The following is a 27,294-nucleotide window of genomic DNA, read 5'->3' as shown; positions in this document are numbered from 1 at the left end:
ATGCTTTTAACATTAACAAACTCAGCCAACCTCATGAGAAACAGAGAACAACAAAACATGTCCCCTCCCACCTACTGTTACGGAGAAGCTTCAGCTCAGTGCTCTACAACCTTTATATCATCGAACCACATATAATAAACTATCAAATTGGTCAATTTTAGAAACAAGTTTATCATTACCTGATGCCACATAATATATAAGAAAATAACTGCAGATGCTGGTACAAATCGATTTATTCACAAAATGATGGAGTAACTCAGCAGGTCAGGCAGCATCTCGGGAGAGAAGGAATGGGTGACGTTTCAGGTCGAGACCTGAAGAAGGGTCACGACCCGAAACGTCACCCATTCCTTCTCTCCCGCGATGCTGCCTGACCTGCTGAGTTACTCCAGCATTTTGTGAATAAATCGCCACATAATATATCATGTGTTTTGCATTTGATAGCCGCTGGGTTACAAGTGAAGTGTATCATCTGTTGCTAAATAATCATGAAACATAGAATTTTATCAATATATACTGATGTTTTGATTAAAATTTTGTTTTAGTTGCTATTTTGAGTTCTTTGTTGGACAATGTGAAATTCATAATTTTTTACACCTTAAAATCCAATTATATAATATGGATAATTAAGTAATAGTAAACACATGTTCATGTAAAGTAAATGGCCATAGAATGCAAGCCTAATCATTAGCAATAATCTGTGAATTATTGAGAATGTATTTAAACCACGACTATATTTATGAGAATTTGTCCAGCAGAGGGAGGTACAAGATCTGTTCATTGCTCACAAGCACAGTCTGGATACACTTCTGCACTGTGTTGCTGGTGTTTATATTGAGGTGTCTTAAAATATGACGGTAGACACAAAATGCTGGAGTCACTCAGCGGGACAAGCAGCATCTCTGGAGAAAAGGAATGGAGGATGTTTCAGGTCCAGACCCTTCTTCAGACTGATATCTTAAAATATGATGATGTTCATCTATATCGGTTGCATACTGTATGTTTTTGCAGTCACGTTATTTGTCCTCCTGAAGTAAACCTACCAGCCCAAAAAATATAAAAATGTTGAATAAGAGAATAAAGTTCATGCCTGTAATAAACCACAAACAAAAAATGGATGACTTAAGAAACAAAATATATGAATTATAGACAATAGGTGCAATAAGGCATTCGACCCTTCGAGCCAGCACCGCCATTCACCATGATCATGGCTAATCATCCACAATCAGTACCCCGTTCCTGCCATCTCCCCATATACCTTGACTCCGCTACCATTAAGAGCTCTATCTAACTCTCTCTTGAAAGCATCCAGAGAATTGGCCACCACTGCCTTCTGAGGCAGCTTCACAATTCTCTGAGTGATAAAGTTTTTCCTCATCTTCGTTCTTATTCTTAAACTGTGGCCCCTGGTTCGGGACTCCACCAACATCGGGAACATGTTTACTGCCTCAAGCGTGTCCAATCCCTTAATAATCTTATATGTTTCAATAAGATCCCCTCTCATCCTTCTAAATTCCAGAGTATACAAGCCCAGTCTTTCAACACATGATTTCATATCATATCAAGTTGTATTAAAATGCAGAAACCTTTTTGAATAAATTGTTCAATTCTAGTAATGATAAAAATATTTGGTTCAATATAAAACAAAATCTGAGTCTCATTCTTCATTCTCTTTTCATTTAAGCATTTCTGTGGATCAAACTTGCAGTATTGTTGAGAGAGTGTACAATTTATAATGTCAACTCACCAACCTTATATAATGAACTCACAACTTTAGCATAATCTGCAATGCCTGCTATGTGTGTCATTCAAGTCAGTACTGGTTCACAATTACTTCAACATGAAATTGAAAGCCATTAAATTACTATCAAAGACAAATTACATAATTGTTTCAACAAGGATGCTTTTCTGTACAATGTTTCATGGTTTATTGGGAGCTGCATTAACCAACAGTGGGGAAAATTGAATGATTATGAATAGTGCTTATTACCGGTAAAAACAGATACCATGCTTATTTTTAAATTGTCTGTCCTTTGTCAGAGTGTTCTAGTGAAATCCATTGGCCAAATAGCAGACTTCAGCTCCGAGGACATCGTAACTCTTCAGCAACAGATTCTCACATTGAATTCCCAGCTTAAAGATCAGACAGCTTTGGAAAGGAAGCTGCAGGAATTACGCTTTAAACTGGGACTCCTTCAAAACCAGTTTGACATGAAGGTAACTCCAGTTTGCCACATACATTCAAACTTAGTGTACGTAACTCCAATTTTGAGCCAGTAATGTGAACTTTAAGTTTGCAGGCTTAAATATATCAAGTATCTTTTAATTTTAAACAAATCTGTAAAGATTTATGGTAAAATGATCATAATCAGACTGTTTTTCATGCAAAATTATTTGCCATTGCTGGTTTGGTGGCTGATGAAAACGGACTAAAGTGACATATGGAAGTCCCGGACATTCTGAAGCCTGATAACAGAGAGCAAAAAAGCTGTTCCTGAGTCAGACGGTGTGCACTTTCAAGCTTCTGTACCTTCTGCCAGATGGGAGCAGAGTGAAGAATGAATGACTGTGGTGGGACAAATCTTTGATTATGTAGGCTGCTTTTCCGAGGCAGAGTGAAGTGTAGATGGAGTCAATGGTGGTAAGTCTGGTCATGAAGATGGAGTCAGTGCTGGTTTGTGTGATGGACTGGGTTACATATACAACTGCCTGTAATTTCCTGCAGTCTTGGGCAGAGCTGTTCCCAAACCAAGCTGCGAGGCAACCTGACAGTATGCTTTCTATGGTACATCTGTAGAAGTTTCTAAGAATCGCTTGAGACGTGCTGAATTTCCTCAGTCCCGTATGGAAGTAGAGGCATTAGTGTGCCTTCGTCACTGTTGCATTAATGTCTTTGGTCTATGACCAATCATTGAACTTGGAGCTCTCAACCAATTCCACATCTGCATCATTGATGCTGATTGGGTCATGAAGTTAGCTTTGCTCCAAAATCCAGCAGCTGCAGTTCCTAATGTCTACTCTCCAAACACTCTGTGATGTTTGGTGTACCGTGGGGGGTGGGAGGACCCGTTTCTCCCCCGTGCAGCAGGTGACGCTGCACAGGACAAAGGGAGATGTTTTGTACATAGTTATCTTGGCTGTACACAGTGTGGAGTGTGTGGTTGCAGCCATTTTAGTTGTCTTGCTGCCAGCATTGAGTTACTGTAATAAAGACTTCTGATGTACCTTGAAGACTCGCAAAGTTTCTTACAGGCATAGAACAAGAACACAAAACTTTCCTTTTGGAGCAATCCACATAATCTCCAACCCTACTGCATGCATACTGTTTGCTGGATTACCCATTCTAAATGATGTGAACACTTCAAAGTATTCGCTTTACTACAGTATATTTTTAGAGGGTCTGAGATGTTTTTAATTTCTACCATGTATGTGGCTTGCAATAAGGCATTTTGAAGAGAATTATTAATCATAGTTGGTTTGAAAAGAAAATGATAGAATTTCACGAAGCAATCATCAAACAAGACACCAGATCCAGTGACTGAGCTCACAAATGGGAGTTCAAGCTAATCAGATACCAAGGAGAATGGGAACTGGGAGGCAGATAAAGATCAGAATATGAATTGGTGTAATTGATAAACTACAGCTTCACCGAAGCATTGAGGGGTCACAAGCCCCACATCATTTCAGCATTCACATGGGCACCAACCAGCATCATTATTTAAATGGAAAGTTTCCTCTGTTTGGTATCGGTGGAAAAAAGCATAACTGCGTGCATAAAGAGGATACTTTCAATTATAGGAGTATAGGATGTTCTGCACCCATTTTATTTTGGTGAGATAACAATATAAATCTTTCTGATAATAAACTTTTCTATCTTTGCACTTCCCTCAAATATTAACGGTAACCTTGCAGACTGCAGCAATAAACAACTAGTCCATTTCACAAGTGACTTCTCTGGACTTTTCAAGTTCAGCTGGTTCTCTGTGCATTCCCTTGTCCCTTTCTTCATGTGTAGCAACCCAGCTGTATCATTAGCTTGAGTAAAGGACCAGTTGTTTTTTTCTCTCCTCTGTATGGAAGTTTTCTGGGTTGTTATCCAACACATTGGGAACTTGACAGAGATAATGTAAATTAAGACAACATTCATCAATTCAATTTAAAACAAATGTTGTTTATTTTTCAGTTTGAGAGACTGCAAAGTGAAAATGCAAAAGCCAAACTGCTGATAGCTCCACTCAAGGTATCTCATGAACTCAATAAACAGTTTGTATATCTGAAGATTTATTTATATCACATAACTAATTTGCTAAGGGAAAAATACATTATTTTATTTATCTCTGCTCTTCCTCTGTACATTTTGTCCTGACTTTCTTTCCTACAATTTTACATTGTGTGAAACCTGGCCTCTTCATTTAAAAAAAAACAGTGTTGGAGTGACTCAACGGGTCAAGTGGCATCTCTCAAAAACATGAATAGATGACTTTTTGGGACTGTCTAATCAGAATGAAGAAGGGTCCCAACCCGAAGTTTTGCCCATCTATGTCTTCCAGAGATGCTGCCTGACCCGCCAAGTTACTGCAGCTCTTTGTGGGGTTTTTTTAAACCAGCATCTGCAGTTCCTTGTGATAATTCTTTATTTAAAATATTGCAGTAGGGTGGGAAATCCCTCAAAAAATGCATGTAACTTTTCATTTGTTGTGCTCCGCTTACAGGCAAAACTGTCCTGCCTCATTCAAAAATGCCTTTGCAGGAACAGCCTGATTATACATTTAGTGAGGGAACTGTACCAGCAGGGCTTTCCAAACGCAGGTTTGATTGAAGAGGCTGAAGATATGTTGAATGACACTGTGATCCTGGAGTACACCCGCATGTTTCTGTCAGCACACTGCCAACAGGTAGGGCTGTTTTTACAGAACATTCAACTCGGCTTCAACATGCAAATGCTGGAGAAACTCAGAGGGGCAGGCACCATCCCTGGAGAGAAGGAATGGGTGGGGTTTTGGGTCGAGACCCTTCTTCAGACTGAACATGCATGTATTCATCTCTTCTCCGAACTATTCTGTCCATTTGAGACACGTTATAAATTCAAGTTATTGTTATTGAGCAGCAGGAGTAAGTAATACAAAAAGAGAGCCTTCTGAGCTAGCAATGCAACAAGGACAACACCAGTCCTTTTTTAACGTTTCAGCTATGTAGTTGAGCTCTAGAATTCTGTTCAGCTCTGAAGTTGAAATCTGTTTGTTTTGGGGGTATTAAGCTGTCCTATAATATTTGCTTTGCTGTTTGATGTTCATGAGTTATTTCCTGTTAATGGGTGTAATGTCCTCTGTAAGACCCTGTTGTGGCTAGCACAATGAATATACGCCCGACATCTTGTAAGAAGATTTTATTACTGATCCTTCACCAGGAAACTTCTAGAAGGTCACCTGACCTCAGTCACAAGGCACAAGCCCATTGGCCCTAGAAGGTCACCTGACCTCAGTCACAAGGCACAAGCCGATTGGCCAGCTTCTGCTCTTGGCCTCAAGGGGGCACTGGCATTTACATTACATATACATCACATCTCCCCCTTTACTTTAATTACATCACATCTCCCCCAATGGGCATGGGTCTGTTACAGGCTGTTGTTCAGTGAACCTCAAGATCCTTTGAGATCTTTTTAGATTCAGGCTGCCGATAGAATCCACAACTGTTTAATCCTAAATCATGCTTTTCACATAGAAGGCCCTTTTGCAGGCCCATTTGGAAGGCCCTTTTGCAGATACAAGGTCTCAATGACTATGTGGATGGAAAGGGGGATTGATTAAGCAGCAGTCTTATGATCCACATTGCAAAATAGATGTCATCAGTGATCTGTCATGCCTAAATGGTCCATCTTTAGTATGATCATTGTTTTTTTTTAGATTAATACAAAAGGAAAACTGTCTTAAATCTGATCATATCTCTTGTGCATTCACCGTATTGTGTGGTAAAGCGTGTTCATGACTTGAAACTAGTTTTACATCACTTCACCTGGTTCATCTCTGAGGAATTCAAAGAATTGTACATGTCAAGAAGGTCCTTTCTCACACTGCTTTCAGTCTCGCTTCAGTCCTCCAACACAACTCTCCCAGACTCCAGTAATCATTCTGCTTTCCCTTGCACCCTTAACACAGTAAGTCCTGTCTCATTCATCCTTCCTCTCATCACCCCCTCCACCATCATCCACACTGAGCCTCAGTCATAGCTCCCACTAATCACCCTCTCAGCTCTTGCTTTTCCATAAAGCAACTGGAGCACAGAAGCAGATCCTTGAATAATTTTATCTTGCAGAGCCTCCTCACATACTGAACACCCTCCCTCTATGCTATTACGTCCATCTCTTCCCATCTCCCAATGTAAGTCCCATGCCTCCCAATTATTTTACTGCTCCATTGCAAAATTTCCTCCAGGTATGCCTAAATGGAAGGATTTCATCCCCTCTCTCCGATAGGAATCTGACACCCCCTTGCACTGCTCTTTCTGTGATCATGTTCTGACCCAGACTCGACCCCTCTCCTACATCCACATCACTTGTCAGACTTTCCCATCCCCACCTTTTTTCTCTATCTTTCTCTCCCCTACTCCATCATCCTGAAGAGGGGTACTGACCTGAAACAGCATTGTCTATTTCTTCATAAATGGTTTCTGACCAACTGAGTTGCTCCATCAATCTTTGTTTTTGCTCAAGATTCCAGTGTCAGCAGATCCTTGTAAATCCCTTATTTCTCTCTGCATCAATCATTGCATATGACAGTGAGTTCCACATTCTCCCCACTCTGTGAAATAACTTTTCCTAATTGTTTCTGTTTTGTTCCTGCCTTGTTTTCCCAAATCTTGTAGAAAAATGCAGTTTGAGATCTAATCTCCCTATCTTAATTATGGTCCTTTATTTTAGGGGAACATGAACAATAATATAAATGCAGCTGGAATCTATGCATATCAAGGTCAGTAATGGGAATTTAATTACAATAAAGAAAGATCACCTTTCTGTGGGTAAAAGTTTAGTCCTGAGTTATAATTCAGAAGAAATCATTGAGGTTTTAAATCATCCTTGAGAATGATAGTGAGTGGCTGATTTTTCTCTTTCTCACTCGCCCCACCTTCCCTCACTGCAATTACTGCCACCATGCCACATCACATGGGCGCCACAGTAGAGTTGCTGCCATACAACGCCAGAGACCCCGTGTTCAATCCTGACTACAGGTGTTGTCTGTACAGAGTTTGTACATTCTCCCTGTGACAGCGTGGGTTTTCTACGGGTGCTCCGGTTTCCTCCCACACTCCAAAGATGTGCAGGTTTGTGGGTTAATTGGCTTTGGTAAGTTGTAAAAATAATGTCCCTAGTATATTATTTAGTGCTCGGGGTAATTGTTGGTTGGTGCAGATTCAGTGGGCCGAAGGGTATGTTTCCACGCTGTATCTGTAAAGTCTAAAGTCTAACATCATCAAAGGTTGTGGAGAGAAAGCAGGAGAATGGGGTTCTTGGTTCTTGGTCCTCCAAAATATTCCAAATGGAATTTAAACTGGAGGTGGCGGAATATGGACTTAAGCAAGAAGGGCTTCTTGGAGAACACCTGCCTTAAATTTAATTGCGTCTGGTTGAATAACTATAGTGAAGACTATTCCATGCTTTAATTGTGCGAGGGAAGAATGAATTGCTATACACATCTGTCTTGATAGCTGGTATCTCAAATTGAATCGAATGCCCTCGTCTACTCCTGATAGGTTTGGGTTTGGGATTGAGAGGGAAAAATAGATCAAATAGATCAGCCATAATTGAATGGGGGTGCGGACTTGATGGGCCGAATGGCCTGATTCTGCTCCTAAGTCTAATGCTCTTATGAATACCAAGCAGGAGGGCGACCTGTTTCCTCAAGTCACCCATACTTCGATGTGAGAGCACTTTATAATGACACCGATATTCTCACTACCAGTGAAGGACTGTAGATGGCAGCATCCAGATTAAAATTTTCATGAAAGAATATCATAGTTACAGATCTGGTAGGTAGGCGCCATAATTCTATGATCAGTGAGTTGAAATGCCAACATACCGTACAACTATACTTCAGGGAACAGATCTTTTTAAACCATCACTTGAAATATGATGAGCACATTTGTTTAAGTGAAGCTTAAAGCAGAAGAATCTTTGAGCAGTCTGAAGCTGGAGTATAGTTTGTATCTTCATTATTTCAGAACTAAGCCTTAAACTTGACACACACATCTCTTTCTTCATTAGTAGGTTTTACCCATTTACGAATCTGTTCAAAATATATTCTTCGCAAAATCTTTTCATAAACATCGGTGGCTCAAAGGGTCTTGTCATCACGGGTAATACTGGACCACTTAAGGGTGCTATGCTTTGCTCCCTAAACAGGGACACATCCATTTCCTAGTGTGATATTAATTATATACAGCACAAAAGCACCATCATTTGTCCAGAATTAATTAAGATCATGTTCCAGGAGCTACTTGTTTCTGTTAAAAAAAAACCTTATCCTTTGTATTTATGGCCATTTGTTCTACATTCTCTCACACTGGAATTTCACATGTCACATTTTAAAGCCCTTATATTATTTCAAAGACATTTAACAGATCCACAGTCAGCTTTTTGTCATTTCCAAACCCTTTGGTTAGGCCGCATTTGGAGCACTGTGTGCAGTTCTGGTTGCACCGCCACAGGAAGGTTGTGGAGGCTTTGGAAAGAGTGTAGAGGAGGTTCATCAGAATGATGCCCAGATTAGTGGGTATTAGTTACAGGAAGCAGTTGAACAGACTTGGATTGTTTACTGCACGCCCGAGGTTGTTGGGAGATCTGAGAGAAGTTTATAAAATTATGGGGCATAGATAGGGTAGATGTTCATGACTTTTTTACACAGAGAGTGATGAGTGCACCTGGAATGCGCTGCTGGGGTTGGTGGTTGAGGCAGATATGATTGTGGCATTTAAGTGACTTTTGGATAGTCATATATGGATTTATAAGGAATAGAAGAATATGGATTAAGCACAGGTACACAAGAGAAGGTGTTGGCATCATGTTCCTCACAGACATAGTGGGCGGAGGACCTGTTCGTGTGCTGTACTTTTCTATTTTCTATGTTCTGATACTTTGAAGGTTAAAAATGTAAGAGCAAAATAAACAACAATTTGAAAGTATTGATATATATGAGAGATTTGATGTGCTTAAATGATATCTACCATTTTTTCATAAATAATAGTCTTGTCTTAGATTAAATTGCTCAGGCACGCATTGGGCATTAGTAACTTTAGTATTTTTCATGCTTAGTACAGCAAATTTCTTACTTTGAAAGTGCAGAAGACAGGAAATCATTAATAATTTAAAACCACAAAATAAATGGGTTCATTAATACCCAAAGCAAAATTTAGGGAAAATGTGCAGGAGAAAACATAATAAAATAAGATGTATTTGTACTAAGGTTTGTTATTTATATGTTTTTTTAGGTTTGAGTCCTTGTTGTCCAAGGTATCTCTCTGGTGCAAACCAAGGGTTTGCTGAATCCACAACATCTTTGATCCACCGGTCATGTGTGGCCATTGCGGACTATTGCCCTAATCCTAACATGCCCCAAACTGTGCTGCCAGTGGTGAGTACGTCCCAGTTTGGCATTGAAGTATTTCACTCTCTCTCTCCAACCATTTCCTCAACTCCTTGTTCCTTCTATCCTAAGTTATAACCGCACCAGAGGAGGCCATTTGGCCAACCAGGACCATGCTGGCTCCCAGCAGTTTCGTCCAGTTACTCCCATTTCACCTCTGTTATTGCAGGGAGACTTACAGCCACCTATTAATCTTTAGCTTCAAGCCATCATCTTTCAACTTGAGCAACATAAATACGTTGAATCATGATGCATATTTATTACCCCACTTAAATGAAATGGTAAGGGTCCAAAAGTGGCTACACCCTTCTGGTTGAAAGAAAATATTCCTTTCAGAACAGAAAATCTAGTGTAAGAGTTGAAAACTGTCTAGGCCAAGCATGCTGGAATTTTGATATTGGCAAATATTGGGAGTCTGAGCAAGATTGTTGTAACTCAGGTTATAACTTAAAGATTTTTATTTTCTCTTTATCCCCTTTCTATTGACCACCTATTTGGGACTTGATGTTTAGATGTTCAGGTACAAGGATTACGATTTGTTACCAGTTTCCAAATTAGCTGTTTAAATTAGCTCTGGTCTGGCTCACTTCCAACTATTTTGTTTGTGACTTTATATTATTTGCCAAAGCATGGATTTATAAGTATTTTTAAATGCCAAATACTATAAAGTTATACATTTTGCAAAAATTGTTCTTAATGCAATATCAGTTTTCAGTGTTCCCAAGATCATCATAAAAGTGGCTGTGTGAAGTGGCATCATGATTCAACCTATTTATGTTGCTTCCTACAAAGATGAATCAAGCTGCAAATTTGGCTAGCATTCATCGAAGTCTGACCTTTATGGTAACTTTAGTATCTCACGTCTCTATCTTCTAAGCTGTCAGACTAATTCTACACTTAAAATAAATGCATTAGTAGCTGTCTTCTTTCACTAGGATTTGTTTTCTGAACTATCCCAGATAGAATTGAATGAAAGCCTCCTCTTTGATAGTTATAAGGGGTTATAAGTGAAATATAACGAGCCTTGTTAATTATTATTTTGTGAGAATGTATTGATGTAAGTGTACGTGCTTTGGCTGTCGAGTTCAAAAGCTGAGATACAATGAACTGCAGATGCAGGTTTACAAAAAAAAGTCACAAAGTATTGGATTAACTCAGCGGGTTCAGCAACATCTACGGGGAACATGGATAGGTGACTTTTCGGGCTGGGATCCTTCTTGAGACTGAATTTGGTGGGATGGGGGAGCAAACTGAAAGAGAGGTGGGGTAGTATAAAACCTGGTGAGTGATAGGTGGATACAGCTGAGAGGGGAGAGGTTGAAAGGCAGATATTTGGAAAAAGTCCAAAGATGAAAAACAAAAGGTGTGAGTAAAGGGTAGAAGGGGTGTGAATATTGGTGGAAGGGAATGGTAAGGTAAAGGAGAGAAATGGGTTTGAAACCAGCTGGGGCAAGGAGGAAAGATAGGGAAGTAAATAAATAAGGGGATAGTTTGTACATTAGTTATCTAAAATTTAAATCTGTTACAACAGTTCACACAGTCTCTAAAAAGATGACTGGAGGGGTTAAGGAGCCAGCAGAAAATTTAGTTTTCACTGTTATTATTGAGAACAATTTTGGATTTAATTGGCATCTTATCCTTGGGTGCTCAGTGTTTGTTTTCCTTTCACTGCTTAACTATCTTTGTGCTGTGCACCTGTCTTGACAATTTTGGTGAACAACACATGTTCTAGGTGGGTTTTTTTTCTGTGAGGTATGTAGCTGATGTTAGACATAGCGAGTTGAGCATTAGAGCCCAGGGCATTGATAGTGGGGGCATTGGAGGTGGAGGCATTGAAGGTCAGGGCATTAACGATGGGTGAATTAAAATTTGGAACGTTGAAAGTTAGAGCACAGAAGATTGCGTCATTGTGGGTAGGTGTAATTACCAAAACATAGAAGGCCAGGGACATTGAGGAATGGGAACTCCAGGGGTGATGAATTGAGAGTCAGGAGATTGAAGATTAAGACCTCAGAAGTTAGGGACATAAGGTGCTAAGGGAAGACCAGAAGTGCAATTGTGCCAGGATCCAGTGAAGAGGATGTCAGAGGCACAATCTGGAGGTGCATATCATATCAGCAGGTGGGAATGGGAGCTGGGTGGAGCAAAAGTGAAGACAAATTATGAAACGAGTCCTACCTCACATAAGATTGTTACCCCCGACTGCTCACCACAGACTGGGTAGGCTGGCCCTCATTACATAAAGCCTGCTGAGACTTGGATACGTGTGAGTGGCCTGTGCTGCTCTCAATCCTAGGACATGCAGTTCAGTATTGTGTATGTTTTCTTAACACCTCCATACACAAATAACGTGTACAAACGGAGGACATTGGACAGGTTTTGGAATATACGCAATCTGCAAACAAAGGATGAGCGAACAAAATGTGTAGGAAGGAACTGCAGATGCTGGCTTACGGAAAATAGACACAAAATGCTGGAGTAACTCAGCAGGCCATGCAGCATCTCTGGAGAAAAAGGACGGGTGATATTTCGAGTATGAAGAAGGGTTCTGACCCAAAATGACACCCCATCCTTTTTCTCCAAAGAATGAGCTCAGATTTAGTGATTGGGTTTCTAGATTAGATTCTTTCACACAAAAATGTTTGCCCGTGAAAAAGTAACTTCATGTCTGAGCTTCTTAAAATTCAGTCTTCAGTGTTTCAAATCCTGCATTAATACCTCATTTCCCAGCACCCAATTCAGCTGCAGATCATAAACCATATGGGTTCCTCAGAACGATGCAAATATTTTTCTTCTTACTCTCAAAAACAAATGTCAGCCATTTTTATGAGACTAATTTTCCACAAAAGGAAACATCCGTTTCTCTCAGCTGCAGCTTAATGAAATTTAACCTCGGGCAAATACGGATTGAATGCATTTCAGTGAATACAATGATGGGTTTTATTATGAGACCTGCCATAAAATGTCAACATCCTTCTCCTTTAGCTGACTTTATCTGCTGGAGATATAGTGCATGTCACTGGGAAGGCAGACAGCCATGGGATGTATACCGCTGAAGTGAACGGGAGGCTGGGCTTTGTCCCGGTTGCACTTGTAGAGGAGATGGAGGAATGTCATCACCTATGTACACCACACAGTGACGTCCCACCCAGTCCCAGAACGGGCTGCCCAGAAAGGTCTGAACCACAAGGGCAGCAGCTCCACCAAGCACAGAACAACAATTGCCAGGTCAGTAATTTGCAAATGATTTTTGCTGCAATGTCAAATCCTTTCACAAACAAAGAAAAATACAAATGCAGTTTGAAAAGGAATGATTCACATTTTATTCCCTCCTCCTCCCCGTTTAAGGACGTAACAAAATTGCAAGACTGCAACTTTATCAAACCATGTCATTAATCATTGATGCTCACCTACACTAGCATGGTTTGAACAGGCCCGCCCTCTCTGAGCAAGCAGAGAACAATTGGAGGTTAATACTGAAACACTTTGGAGGCTGAGATTTCTATAATTTTTAAAGCATAGGTGGTACTTTAATTTTTTTTTTTGTTAATTTGTCTGATTTTTAAATTTCTCAAATATATTGGTAGCTTTGCTGTTCAGCTATTCGCATAATAAAACTAGTAAATTGGACCACAAGAAGCCAATTTTTATGTGCTACAGTATTCAAGTTTGGAAGAAAAATACAACTTAAAGTAAAATGGATGCTTGTTGTGAGTTGTATATAGATTTTCTTCCACAGCAATGCAGCTGGTTATTTTTGTTCACTGTGATCTCCATGGGGAACCTGTTAAAAAGATGGAGAACCAATGACGGATTATCTGATGCATCCTAAACAGCAGCAGTGACCTCCTGTTGCAGCCATGCAGCCACGGGATCAGATGTTAAATTACATCTATCTCAGATGCACTTTGATGTTGCGGCAGGCCATCTGCCAGGCCATCTATCGAGAGATCTCTGTACTGTTCCTTGTCTCCCTCTACTTCTTCCTCTACACTGCCCCTCGTTGCCTTGCTCCTGTAATGGAAGGATCTGGCATACCATCATCACTAGATTGTGGAGCAAGCAGTGAGTCAACATAAAACCCTTTACTGTTTTAGCAGAGTATCGCAGGTCCCTTCTGACCAGTGAGGCATCTGAACCCATGTCCCAGGACCCCAATAGTCTCCACAATTACACTCTATATATATCAGAGGCTGCCGGGGGATTAGTCTTGGCCTCTGTAAATCTTGTTTAAATAGAGTGCAGAGATATACAAGTAACAATGGTGTTTGTTGTCACAGCTGCAATTCTAACATATGGATGGAATTAAATAATGTGTGAAAGACAATGATATAGTTGTTGGTGTGTGAATGATATGAAAGCAGAAAGTCCTTGTCCGTGATTTAGTCATCTCAACAACTGAATTTTTATTTTTGGCTTCTCCAAATTACAGTTTAGCCAGAATAATCCAACACTTATCTCACACTCTCCATCATCATCACAGGCAATATTTGCATTGCTTCATGTATGAAGATAAGAGAGACAGTGAAAATGCCTAATTGGGGGACATCGCAGGCAGAAGTAAGAAAGGGAATGTTAGGAAGAAAGCAATGTTTGTTCATGATAAGGTTAGATAAAGATGCTGAAACAAGGAACTGCTGATGGAGTAACTCACCAGGTCAGGCAACATCTCTGGGGAACATGGATAGATGACGTTTCGGGTCTGAAGAAGGGTCCCGACTCAAAATATCATCCACCACGTTCTTGAGAGATGCTGCCTGACCTGCTGAGTTACTCCAGCACTTTGTGTGCTTTTTCTTAAGGTAAAGATGCTAATGTGGGAGATAATGTAGGAACAGTAAATTCTCCTCATTGCCTTGGAAGAAATAGCCGAGGACTAGATATTATGAAGCAGATGGAATGGTTTATCTCATAGTAAGACATAATTGATAGAGGTTTTTAAAATTTTAAGAGGGACGGACAGAGTTGATGTGGGTAGGCTTTTCCCTTTGAGAGTGGGGAAAATTCCAACAAGGGGACATAACTTCAGAATTAAGGGACAAAAGTTTAGGGGTAACATGAGGGGTAACTTCTTTACTCAGAGGGTGGTGGCTGTGTGGAATGAGCTTCCGGTGGAAGTGGTGGAGGCAGGCTCGATTTTATTATTTAAGGGTAAATTGGATAGGTATATGGATGGGAGGGGATTGGAGGGTTATGGTCTGAGAGCAGGTAGATGAGACTAGGTCAGAGAAAGTGGACTGGTAGGGCCGAACGGGCTTGTTCCCGTGCTGTAATTGTTATATGGTTAATTCTGTTTAGTTAATAGACATGGAAATATGAACCAACCCAAATAGATGAACGTGATCAAAAAAGCCAAAAGTCTGTTTCTATAACAGCATTAATATGTGTTTGCTATCATAGTCATCTGTAGTGATACTAGCCGAGCCCCAGGCTGCTGCCAGGCCTCCAGCGACCCACCCCACCGTCAAGGTGTACTGCACTGCCTCCCTTAGCCGGTCTGCTTACCGGCCCTCTGTTCCGACTCCCTCCTCTCCGGTCCACGCAGCGAGCAGAGGCCGGGCTCGGCGGCTTCCCTCACCAGGCGGGTTCCTTGTTCCGCAGCGGCGAGCCAAGTCTGCTCACAGGAATGGCCGTGGCACCTTGAGCCGACCTCCTACTGCACGGCTGCTCAGGATGCCATTGAAATTTATGAAACAAAAGCTTTTGCAGCGTGATCCTTAAAAGTGAGGACATCCAGAAGAATTCTTCAAGGTATCAAAGATAAAGATGGGCTGTTACATCCACTTCATAATTAAAATCCTCAGCAGAAGCTGATTAAGTTAACACAGCTAAAAGTTTAAAGTAATAAAGATGATGACTAAAATTAGGCATATGTTGCTTAGAAGGATAAGACGACTGTTGCCAAGTCTTTCTGAATGAAGCAGGCATGGCATGGTTAATTGATGCACCAAATTATCTTTAAGGTGCATCACATATGTGTAATGTCATCAGGTTAGGAACAAAGGTCTTGTTGCTGGATTATATTCTTACTTAATATTACTTCTTAATATTATTTCTTAGTTAATATTATTTTAGTTAATCTTATTTCATTGACAAAACGCCCAAGAGGCTTGGGGAACCATTCTGTTGGGGCCAATACTGGATCAGTCACACATCTATTGAATGGCATGCTAGATAGCGTGATCCTATTTCTTATGTTCAAATATGAATGATATTCCCTCTGCAGGTTGCCTCTGCAGAAGCAAGCCACGATTCACTGTCCACTCGTTCTGCAAGTCACCGTGATGCTTTCCAGCCCAGTGTGTCCAGGTTACACAATGAATTGGAGTATTCCAACATTAAGGCTCTAATGCAGTCGACAGAAAAGGTGAAGGAGCAACTGCGCTCGTCAAAATCTGCTGAGCAATTTGACTGCAGTTCCCAGGTTTGCAGTGAATCCCCATGCGCCCAGGCATGCAAATGTGCAGGTGATTTAAAAAGCAGAAGGAACTCTGGAGAGAGCGACCTACATCTGGGAATGTCAGATAAATTTGCATTAAATTTTAAAGGACACAGTAGGAAGTGTCCGTCTGGAAAATGGAGACCATCAAAGATGGCACAAGGTAAAGGATTCATTCTCATCTTCAGAAAACATTTATTATTTCCAACCTTTTAATTATCTAACCTCTTCCTAATTTTTGATAACTGGTTTGGCAATTTCCAGTAATTCCCAATTGGTTATTTATGGGGCGGCACAGTGGTGATAGGGGTGGCTCAGTGGCGATCTAGTAGAGATGTTGCCTCACAGTGTGAGAGAACTGAGTTCGATCATGATCTCTGGTGGTGTCTGTGTGATGTTTCCATCGGTTTCCACCCACATCCCAAACCCGTGTGTATTTGTAGTTTAATCGGCCTCTGCAAATTGTCCCTAGTGTGTAGGGACTGGATACAAACGTGGGATCACATACAACCTGTCTGAATGGGTGATCGATGATCGGCGTGGACTCGATGGAATGAAGGAAATGTTTCTGCGTCGTTTCTGTCAATCAATTAATAAACCAACAGAGTCTCTTGCCCAGAGTAGGGGAATCGAGAACCAGAGGACATGTGTTTCAGGTGATGGGGGAAAGATTTAATAGGAACCTGAGGGGTAACTTTTTCACATAAAGGATGGTGGGTGTATGGAATGAGCTGCCAGAGGCGGTTGTTGAGATAGGTACTGTCGTAACGTTTAAGGACCATTTAGACAGGTACATGGATAGGATAGGATGAGAGGGATATGGGCCAAATGCACACAGATAGGACTAGTGTAGATGGGGCATGTTATATAAGAAAATAACTGCAGAAGCTGGTACAAATCGAAGGTATTTATTCACAAAATGCTGGAGTAACTCAGCAGGTCAGGCAGCATCTTGGGAGAGAAGGAATGGGCGACGTTTCGGGTCGAGACCCTTTTTCAGACTGATGTCAGGGGGGCGGGACAAAGGAAGGAAATAGGTGGAGACAGGAAGATAGAGGGAGATCTGGGAAGGGGGAGGGGAAGAGAAGGACAGAGGAACTATCTAAAGTTGGAGAAGTCGATGTTCATACCACTGGGCTGCAAGCTGCCCAGGCAAAATATGAGGTGCTGTTCCTCCAATTTTCAGTGGGCCTCACTATGGCACTGGAGGAGGCCCATGACAGAAAGGTCAGACTGGGAATGGGAGGGGGAGTTGAAGTGCTTGGCCACCAGGAGATCAGATTGTATGTTGGTCGGCGTGGGCAAATTGGGCCAAAGGGCCTGTTTCCGTGTTGTATGATTCTGACTATGACTTTGATATTTCCAACTGGAGCAAAGGATTCTGATTCTGAGAATGATCAGCCATGATCACATTGAATGGTGGTGCTGGCCCGAAGGGCCGAATGGCCTACTCCTGCACATATTGTCTATTGTCTATTGACTGTCTACCTTGGGACATCAATGTTTATCTTTTTTATGTTGGTCCCTTTCCACACTAGACGTGTTTGAGCTGCACAACCCCACTCTTAATCAATACTGCGATTGCAGATGAGCATTGGAGAAGTATTCAGGCGTGATCACTTTCTTCCCCCCTGCACTTTAAGTGCCCCACTAATCCAGCAAACCGAGCAGGGTCACCTATCTGTTAGTTCCACACACCGTTAGATGTAAATCAAATCAGTGGGTGTTATGTTGGGATGAAAGGTTGAGATAGTACAAAAAGTAGACCAAACTAATGATGTGCTTGGGAAAATATCATCAATGCTTGAGATCATGTGGATGTGTTTTCTAATATTCCTCAGACAACTGGGTATGAAACAGTTTACTTGTTTAATAGCGCAGCTGTTTTATTCGTAAATGTTGTGCTAACGTCTCTTTTCTGCAGGACCTCCTGCACCAGTTGATTCAGTGCGTATTATTGGCATAGTCGGCCAGAATGGCCTCATGGTTGATTGGGAGAAGCCTTCGATGGATGAAATGGGCTGCAACAAAGAAACATTTGTTCAAGGTTACAGGGTGCGTAGGAGATGACAATGTGTAAGATAATTTAATGCTGCTTGGTATTTTAAAAGCAAAAGATAGTTTAGAGATCTGCAAGGCCTTCAGCCCACCGAGTCTGCAGACTATAAACCACCCATTCATACTAGTTCTATATTATCCCACTTTCTCATCCACTCCTGAAGCACTTGGAGAAATTTTACAGAGGCCAATTAACCCACAAACCTGCACGCTTTTATGATGTGGGAGGAAATCGGTGCACCCAGAAGAAACTCACGGGGTCACAGGGAGAACGTGCAGACTCCACACAGCACCCAAGGTCAGGGTTGTACCTGGGTCTCTGGTGCTGTGAAGCAGTGATTCCACCAGCTGTGCCACCATTGCACCTGTGGTGTTTCTGATCTTTGACGTTTTAAGAAAAGAAAGCAGACTGCCGATGAAAATGAATTTGGGATTAGCTTTAATTCAGTACAGTTAAGTTTGAGATAGGGTAAGATCCAGTGCTCAGGATAATAATCGTTACTGGCTCATAATAATGTAGGAGCTTTGCCTGTACTGAGAAGGATGCATCTTACGTTGCCTATCTCAATTTGAATCCTAGATGCTATATTCCAGACAAATGCTAAATCACCTACACAATCTTTACATAAGTATGGCAACTTAAAATAAAATTAAACTTTAACACTTTGAGTCTGAAGAAGGGTCTCGACCCGAAACGTCACCCATTCCTTCTCTCCAGAGATGCTGCCTGTCCCGTGGAGTTACTCCAGCATTCTGCGTCTATCTTTGGTTTAACATTTGGAATTTGCCCTTATATTATTCCATGATTCAACCTCTTTATTTCTTCCCTCATAAAGATCCAGGATCCATGTTGATACACAGTTCCATTGGTACTCACAGTTCTTTGGTACCTTATCCAAGTAATGTAACCTTGGAAAATAGCAAGCGGGTGTAGCTTATAGTTAAAAAGCCAAAGCTGGGAAAGCATACAAGTCATCTGCCCAAGCAAGACTGGTGGACCACGCAAGAGGGTTAGTCTATGCTTAGATGCAAAATTAGTTATACTGTAATAGCTGGATACCATCGAGAATCACTCTAACCTTTCAAGCCTACTTTTTATCAGCACCATTATGGTCATCTTCTAACTATTCTTCCTGATTATCCCGTTTTTGAACATTACCCCTTCATGTTAGCTCTTCCAAGCATTCCTCAATGTGTTGAAATGAAGATTAATTGCATGGTCTGTTTCCTTGACCTTTTTTCTCCAGCAATTTGAAGATGTTTAATGCCTCAGTCCTCCTTTCCTCCAAGGTTTTAGGAGTTTAAAATTAATTCTGGAGTTATTCTCTTTTCAAGATCTACAGTGTTCTGTGTCATGGAACTCCGTTATGATTTTCAATCTTGCAATAAGTTGTTAACATTTCTTTCAAACTGTGATGTTTATTTTTTTTGGCAGATATTCATCGACAGAGAGTTTCACAAGTCAGTAACAAGATCGGATTACACAAAGGTAAAGAGCTATCATATTCATCCACACTGCTCACTGTTATGTCTAAGAGAGTTCCATTTTGTCATCCTTAAATTAAATATTTATTTTCTGAGAGTGCTCCCAAAATGTGTTTCAATCATTCAATTCTGCAATGTTATTCTGTCAAAAAAAATCTGTGAAATTTCAATAAAAGTGTCATCAAAATAAACTATGTTTGAAACTGTACTGCATATCATTGAATAATTATGGACCTGCTGAGTTGGATATAAAGCATAATAGATTCAGAAATACATTTTGGACAGCATCACACAAAATATCAGAATTTTACTTAGTTAACAAAGGTCAATGGTCAATGAAAATACAAATTATATGTGAAGAAGAGTATAAAATGGTGGTTTTCAAACTTGCAAGACTTGTTTGTATTTGAGTAATCCAGTATTTTTTTTACATTACAGGGTAATATGCTGACAAACTCTCATCTTATCTAGCCAGATCTAATTAAATCTTTGTCTGTCCTGGTACTGTGAAATCCAACAGTCCAACATGTCTACATTTATTTGTGCCATTACGGTTGTCATTTTCAAATTATTTTTCCTAAATGCTCTATTTTAGTCTCCTCCTTAAATTCCTCTGTACATTGAAATCCAGACTCATTTCACAGTCCTGCTACCTTGAATCCCTCTTTCCAAGAAATTATTCATTTGTGCATTATGCTTCTTGTTTTGAGGCGTAGCTGGTGATAGACTCCAGTCACTCTCAATTATTTGCCAAAGCATAAATGCTGTGCTGCACAAAGTTTAGTTTTGAACTCGCCAAAAAGTCATCAGAAGATTTCCAAAGTATTTGTAGGAATGGCTTATAGGCCCTTCACCCGTGAGAATATTGAAGAATCCTTCGTATTCAAAGGAAAGTGAAGCCAAACTATGCGTACTTATCATTTTTATGATAAACTGAGGATATGCTTTTCCTTGTTATTAATATTTATCAATCTATCACATTATATCTTGTTTTCAAAATGTCGCACAAAAACAGAGTAATTCAATTTTATTGCAAGAAATTGATACATTTTTTTGATACAGTAGTCTACTAAAACTCTAATACATTCCCAACAAGTTGCTGCTAAAATAAAGATTGAAAGAGAGATTGAAATGACAATAACCTGCTAAAAAGTTACCATTGTAATTACAAATTAATGTTTTGTATTTCAAAATATATTAATCATTTGTAAAGGATAAGAGAATTTTGAAATCCAATATTTTGCAGTGTACCTGTTTGTTAAACTAATACTTGCACAGAAATTGCACAGATTTGGAACTGCTAGATGCTGCAAAAGTGAGGTGATAAAAAACAGTAAAGATTAATACCGGGCATTTGACACCCGAGTGAGCAGGTTAAGCATGTATGCTACTCTTTATTTAATCAGACTGAAGAAATGCAATATTGAGAGCATGCAAAGGAAGTTTAAATTCTTTATTATACAAGGTTGGTGACAAATAGAGAAAAAATGATTGTTTCCACACTGAAAGAGGCAGAAGGGAAGATTGAAAATTTGCGTTTTATATGTTGTCCTTTAAAATCTAAAAGAGTGAGATCCCATTGTTCAGTTGATAACAATGTAATACTTTGTTGTGCTTGGGCCCAAAATGAACAGGTGTTAATTTTCAGATAGTCAGAAGAAACTGCAGATGCTGGAATCTTGAGCAAAACACAAAGTGCTTGAACTCAGCAGGTCAGGCAGCATCTGTGGATAGACTGTAACCAGTGAGGAGTAAATCAAAGGTAAAGACAGAGCTATGCATCTCAGAGTGCGTTTTAGGTTTTTGTGCATAACCACACATCCTACCTCGTCTGTAGTCTTTTCCCAATTTCAATGAATTCCTGATGAGCACCATTTGTTTCATTGTGCTCTTTCTAAAACTCTATATTGGCCTATTAAGTCCCCATCATCGAGAACTGCAACAGACTAGGGTTTAATCGCTAAAAGCCAATGTAGTCATACATAAAATAAGTTAAACATCTTCTTTCACCATGGTCACAAGTGATAGATAACGCAAGGGATACGCCATCTGATGATTAGAAAATAAATGAGCCTCCTTATTGTGAAGAATAGCTGGGACAGTTAATACCGCCATGAAAAGAATTATTAAACAGTAATGGTGTCTATTTTGCCTTTTGAAATATGAGACACAAACAGCCAGAAGGGAACAGATATCAATTATGGCCTTCATATTGGTGATTCCACCTCCACTTAGCATGAATATTTACAATACAATACAATATATCTTTATTGTCATTGTACAGGGGTACAACGAGATTGGGAATACGCCTTCCATACGATGCAATAATTTAATTAGCTAGAATGCTAATAGAATTCAATAGAATTCAATAGAATTCTAACGACAGCTTTCACTTTGAACTTCAGGTCATTTTTTGCATTGTGGTATCTAAAGATGTTCAGCCCTAATTTTAATCAGGCCAAGTGTCTTCAAATTGTAGTCTATATTCCAGACATCTCCCAGTGAGAGATTTTGATTTTTCAAGACAGAATTTTTGTTTTTCGTTTTAGAGATACAGTGCGGAAACAGGCTAGTTGGCCCTCTGAGTCAGTGCCAATCGCTCATACACTAGTTCTACCCTGCACACCAGGGACAATTTACAGAAACCAATTAACTTACAAACCTGCATGGGCGGCACGGTAGCGCAGCGGTAGAGTTGCTGCTTTACAGCGAATGCAGCGCCGGAGACTCAGGTTCGATCCTGACTACGGGTGCTGTACTGTAAGGAGTTTGTACGTTCTCCCTGTGACCTGCGTGGGTTTTCTCCGAGATCTTCGGTTTCCTCCCACAGTCCAAAGACGTACAGGTATGTAGGTTAATTGGCTGGGTAAATGTTAAAATTGTCCCTAGTGGGTGTAGGATAGTGTTAATATACGGGGATCGCTGGGCGGCACGGACTTGGAGGGCCGAAAAGGCCTGTTTCCGGCTGTATATATATGATATGATATGATATGTCTTTGGAATATGCGAGGTAACTGGAGCACCCAGAGAAAGCCCATGCTGTCACGGGGAGAATGTATAAACTCTGTACAGACAGCACCCATAGTCAGGATCCAACCTGGGACTTTAGTGCTGTAAGGCAACAACTCTACCTTTGTGCCACTGTTGCAAGAATTCAGACACAGTGGACCAAAGGGCCACATGACTGTAAGACTGTGACTCTGTAACAATCAGCAACAACATTGTACAGGGTTTCATAAAACGACTCATCAAGATGGATGGTTTCCTGCCTGTCAAATGATTACTCATTCCGTTCATTTTAAAGTATAATTTACAATGTAGATTTAACAAAAAAACTCCATTCATCTCATTTCTAAATATTCTCTGATATCTGACTCATTTGCCAGCACAAATGGCTTTTCTCAATTTAAACCTTCGTGATTTTGAACAACTCCATAAATCTGCCCTCAACAATCTCTGCTGTAAAAAAAGAACAATCTGTTTTTGCGGTTTCTCCACATAGCTGAAGACTTACTTCTCTGGCATCCTACTGGTCACCCATAGATTAATTCTTAGAAGCCTCTTGTCCTTGTCCTGTCATCTTCGGGTATTTGCATGCAACCAGGGCATTGTGCATTGATGTGCAAGGTATCTTTCCTTAGTTTGGTTCTTCTCTGTATAAAGTACTCAGGCTAGAAGGATTACTTGAACATTGGTGCACTGTGTGCACGTATCCCATAGTGGAAAGAAAACCCATACTGGGCAGGTTAGCTGTATAAATGTAGGAAGGAACTACAGATGCTGGTTTAAACCGAAGAGAGACACAAAAATCTGGAGTAACTCAGCTGCACAGGCAGCATCTCTGGAGAGAAGGAATGGATCTGAAGAAGGGTCTCGACCCAAAACATCACCCATTCCTTCTCTCTAGAGATGCTACCTGTCCCGGTGAGTTACTCCAGATTTTTGAGTCTATCTTTCGCTGTATAAAGTCGTGGGGACATCATAGTATTCAGCATTTTATGGTCAATTATTTGACTTGATATCTGAGAAGCAGCTAGAGTTATCCAGTTATAATTAATGCTGTGAATATGCCACGTTTTGAGTACCATAAACATTAAAAAATGACGCACATAAATGCCCAGGTTTCTCTCTTCCTATGCCCTCTTTAAAATTGTGCCATGATTCATAATGACTTAACTTATCCTTCTTTTAAAAAGGAGAGCTTTTATAATTCTCTGCATTGAGTTGCATCTGGCACTTTATGATTTGCTTAAGTTCCAGCATCTGCAGTTCCTTGCGGCTCCATTTCACTGCTATCTGCTTTGAATGTCTGTTACCATCCTCCTAATTGCTTACTACATTTTGGAGTTTCCCATCATCTTCAAATTTTTAAATATGCTTTTTTTGCCAGTACATTAATGTATAAAAAAGATGTAACTTAAATTAACTTGGAGACGCAAGGAACTGCAGATGCTGGAATCTGGAACAATAAATAATCTGCTGGAGGAACCCAACGGTCCCTTTCCTCACCATGGACACATGGACGGCACGGTGGCTCAGCCATAGAGCTGCCTTAGAGCGCCAGAGACCCGGGTCCGATCCTGACAATGGGTGCTTGTCTGTATGGAGTTTGTACGTTCTCCCTGTGACCTGCGTGGGTATTCTCCGAGAACTTCGGCTTCCTCCCACACTCCAAAGCCATACAGGTTTGTAGGTAAATTGGCTCTGTATAAATGTAAATTGTCCCTAGTGTGTGTAGGATAGTGTTAATGTGCGGGGGCTGGTCGGTGTGGACTCGGTGGGCCGAACGGCTTGTTTCCATGCTGTATCTCTAAACTAAACTAAAACTAAACCATCCCCACAGATGCTGCTCAACCTGCTGAGTTAATCCTAAAGACTGTTTGTTGCATTTAAATTGTTTCCTTCATATGTTACAGGTCGTGTTGGAAGGTCTTGACTTAAGTGTGCCATTTCAAGTCAGCGTCCAGACTGTTGGAGTCAATGGACTGGTCTCTGGGAAGGTTAATGTCCCATTTCTGAATTGCCAGCAACATCAAGCTGTATCAGTACAGCCCTGCCTTGCACCTACTGTTCAGGCTAGCGGGAGCTCGAAGCTACCAGAGGTACAAAGCATACAGCTTGATTGCGATCCACATTTGATAATCTGTGAAAGAATTTTCATGATACACTGATCCTCATTTAGTGCTGATGATTCATTCCCAAGAACAAAAGCAGTCATAGCACCGGCGCTAAAAAGGAGTCAGTGCAACATCATAGAGTCATACAGCGTGGAAACAGGCCCTTTGGTCCAACTTGCCCACACCGGCCAACATGTCCCATTTACACTAGTCCTACCTGTCTGCGTTGGGCCCATATCCCTCCGAATCTGTTCTATCCATGTACCTGTCTAAATGTTTCTTAAACATTGCGATAGTACCTGCCTCAACTACCCCCTCTGGCAGCTTGATCAATACACCTACCACCCGTTGCTTGAAAAAGTTACCCCTCAGATTCCTATTAACTCTTTCCCCCCTCACCATTAAACCTGTGTCTTCTGGTTCTCATTTCGTCTACTCTGGGCAACAGACTCCGTGCATCTACCCGATCCTTTTCTCTCATGATTTTTTACACCTCTGTAAGATTACCCCTCATCCTCATGCACTCCAAGGAATAAAGTCCTTGCCTGCTCAACCCTCGAGTCCTGGCAACACCCTTGCAAATCTTCTTTGCACCTTTTCCAGCTTGACAACATCTTTCCAACAACATGTTGCCCAAAACTGGACACAATACTCCAAATGCGGCCTCACCAACATCTTATACAACTGCAGCATGACCTCCCAACTTCGATACTCATTGCTCTGACTGATGAATGCCAATGTGCTAAAAGCCTTTTTGACCACTTTATCTACCTGTGATGCCACTTTCAACGAACTGTGTACCTGCACTCCTAGATCCCTCTGCTCCACAACACACCCCAGAGCCCTACTGTTCATATATGGTGTATATTTACAAAGGTGCAGTCCCGACATTGCCACCTTGCATGGACCTGGTGTAAACACCCACCTTCCTCCAGTGCTTCTGCAGCAAACGATTGCCCTTGGCTCAGTTCTGCAAAGAGTTCCCGTAAAGGCTGGAGCATGGGGCAAACAGTGAGATGTGAACATCTCAAGGCAGAGATAGATAGATTCTTGGTTAGTACAGGTATCAGAGGTTATGGGGAGAAGGCGGGAGAATGGGGTTAGGAGGGAGAGATAGATCAGCCATGATTGAATGGGCGAGTAGACTTGATGGGCCGAATGGCCTAATTCTGCTCCTATCACTTATGAGTATATAAACATAAGAAAATAGGAGCAATAGCCCTCTGGAGTCTGCTCCCCTATCCTCCCACCCACCTCCCCCATTCATTATGGTTATGGCTGATCTGCTCAGGCTTCCGCTTCTCTTCTGTGGGATTTGGTGCTGCATCTGGGCCCACGGTCATTGCTGGGGATTATCACCACCTGCTCCATGTGTTGACTGAACGGTGAGAGAAATTGTAATCCGGTCTGCCAGTGGTCCACAGCAATGGCCCACACTCACCGTGCCAGCTCGTGTGCAGCCCACCACTACATATCTCAGTGCTGGGCAGCATCACCACTCACCCAGGCCTCACAACACCAACCCTCACAGGCAGTTCCATGCTGAGCCATGGGCGATTCCTCACTGCAGGAACAATGGTAGTGGGGTTCCCAGCACAGCAGTGCAGCCTGAGCAGATCAAAGCATTCTTACTCCAAAATGAACAATCAAATGCACAACTGGTAGAGCTGCCGCCTCATGGCGCCAGGGACCTGGGTTCAATCCTAACCTCGGGTGCTGACTGTGTGGACTTTACACGTTCTCCTCATGACTGTGTGGGTTTCCTCCTCGTGCTCCAGCTTCCTCCCAAATCTAAAAGACATGTGAGATTATAAGTTACTTGTTTTCTGTAAAATAAAATGCCCCCAGTGTGCATGGAGTGGATGAGAATGTGGGATAATGTAGAACGAGTGTGAACGGGCAGTCAATGGTCAGTGTACACCTGGAGGGCGGGCGGGCGGGCGGGCCTGTTTCCATGCTGCATCTTTAAACTAAATGAAATGAAGGAACATTTTGTATCTTTCAATCAATCAATACCAAGGGTGCTATAACAAATCAGTGTTCTGCAGGATAGTTCTGACATAATATCAAATGCTACATGGCCTCTAAGGCAATGATATAGTAATATTGCAGCTTTTGCAACAAATTCTTGATTAGTATGGGTGTCAGGGTTTATGGGGAGAAGGCAGGAGAATGGGGTTAGGAGGGAGAGATAGATCAGCCATGATTGAATGGCGGAGTAGACTTGATGGGCCGAATATCCTAACTCTATTCCTATTCCTTATGACCTTATGACATCCAGCATGGACTTATCATTTTAAGTTTCCTTTTTGTGGGAATGTTGGAGTAAACTAGGTTTCTGGTTGGGGTGAGGGAGGGAGGGGGGACTGGGGTGAGGGAGGGAGCTGGGGACGGAGGGGAGAGGGAGTGCTGGAGAGCCCCTAAGAGTGGAGGGGGGGTGAGGGGAGGAGTGGGGATAGGGGGGGGGCTAAAGGGGGATGGGGTAGGTGAAGGGAGGCAGGAGAGGAGGGGGGGCAGGGGAGGAGGGGGGAGGGGAGGAGGGGGAAAAAGGGGGTTGAGA

General features: G+C 41.4%; 1 protein-coding gene across 6 annotated transcripts in view; it reads left to right on the top strand.

The window, feature by feature from the left end:
* The window catches only part of LOC144596125 (uncharacterized), a 95,356-nt gene that overhangs the window by 41,908 nt on the left and 26,154 nt on the right, over positions 1–27,294 (top strand). For 3 of the 6 annotated variants that reach the window (XM_078404319.1, XM_078404313.1, XM_078404306.1), the window contains 10 exons: positions 2,041–2,217; positions 4,184–4,240; positions 4,713–4,895; positions 6,917–6,965; positions 9,481–9,623; positions 12,621–12,863; positions 15,862–16,237; positions 17,999–18,129; positions 19,568–19,621; positions 24,534–24,719. In XM_078404319.1, the coding sequence (XP_078260445.1) occupies positions 2,041–2,217; positions 4,184–4,240; positions 4,713–4,895; positions 6,917–6,965; positions 9,481–9,623; positions 12,621–12,863; positions 15,862–16,237; positions 17,999–18,129; positions 19,568–19,621; positions 24,534–24,719 (1,599 nt within the window). Of the gene's footprint in view, positions 1–2,040; positions 2,218–4,183; positions 4,241–4,712; positions 4,896–6,916; positions 6,966–9,480; positions 9,624–12,620; positions 12,864–15,861; positions 16,238–17,998; positions 18,130–19,567; positions 19,622–24,533; positions 24,720–27,294 lie in introns of those variants that run through there. The other 3 variants (XR_013547573.1, XM_078404324.1, XM_078404331.1) reach the window with 3 other exon arrangements.

This window comes from Rhinoraja longicauda, chromosome 1 (genome assembly GCF_053455715.1).
Source record: "Rhinoraja longicauda isolate Sanriku21f chromosome 1, sRhiLon1.1, whole genome shotgun sequence".
NCBI classification, from domain to species: domain Eukaryota; kingdom Metazoa; phylum Chordata; class Chondrichthyes; order Rajiformes; family Arhynchobatidae; genus Rhinoraja; species Rhinoraja longicauda.
The sequence above is the reverse complement of the archived record's forward strand: the minus strand, read 5'-3'. Positions and strand labels throughout refer to the sequence as shown.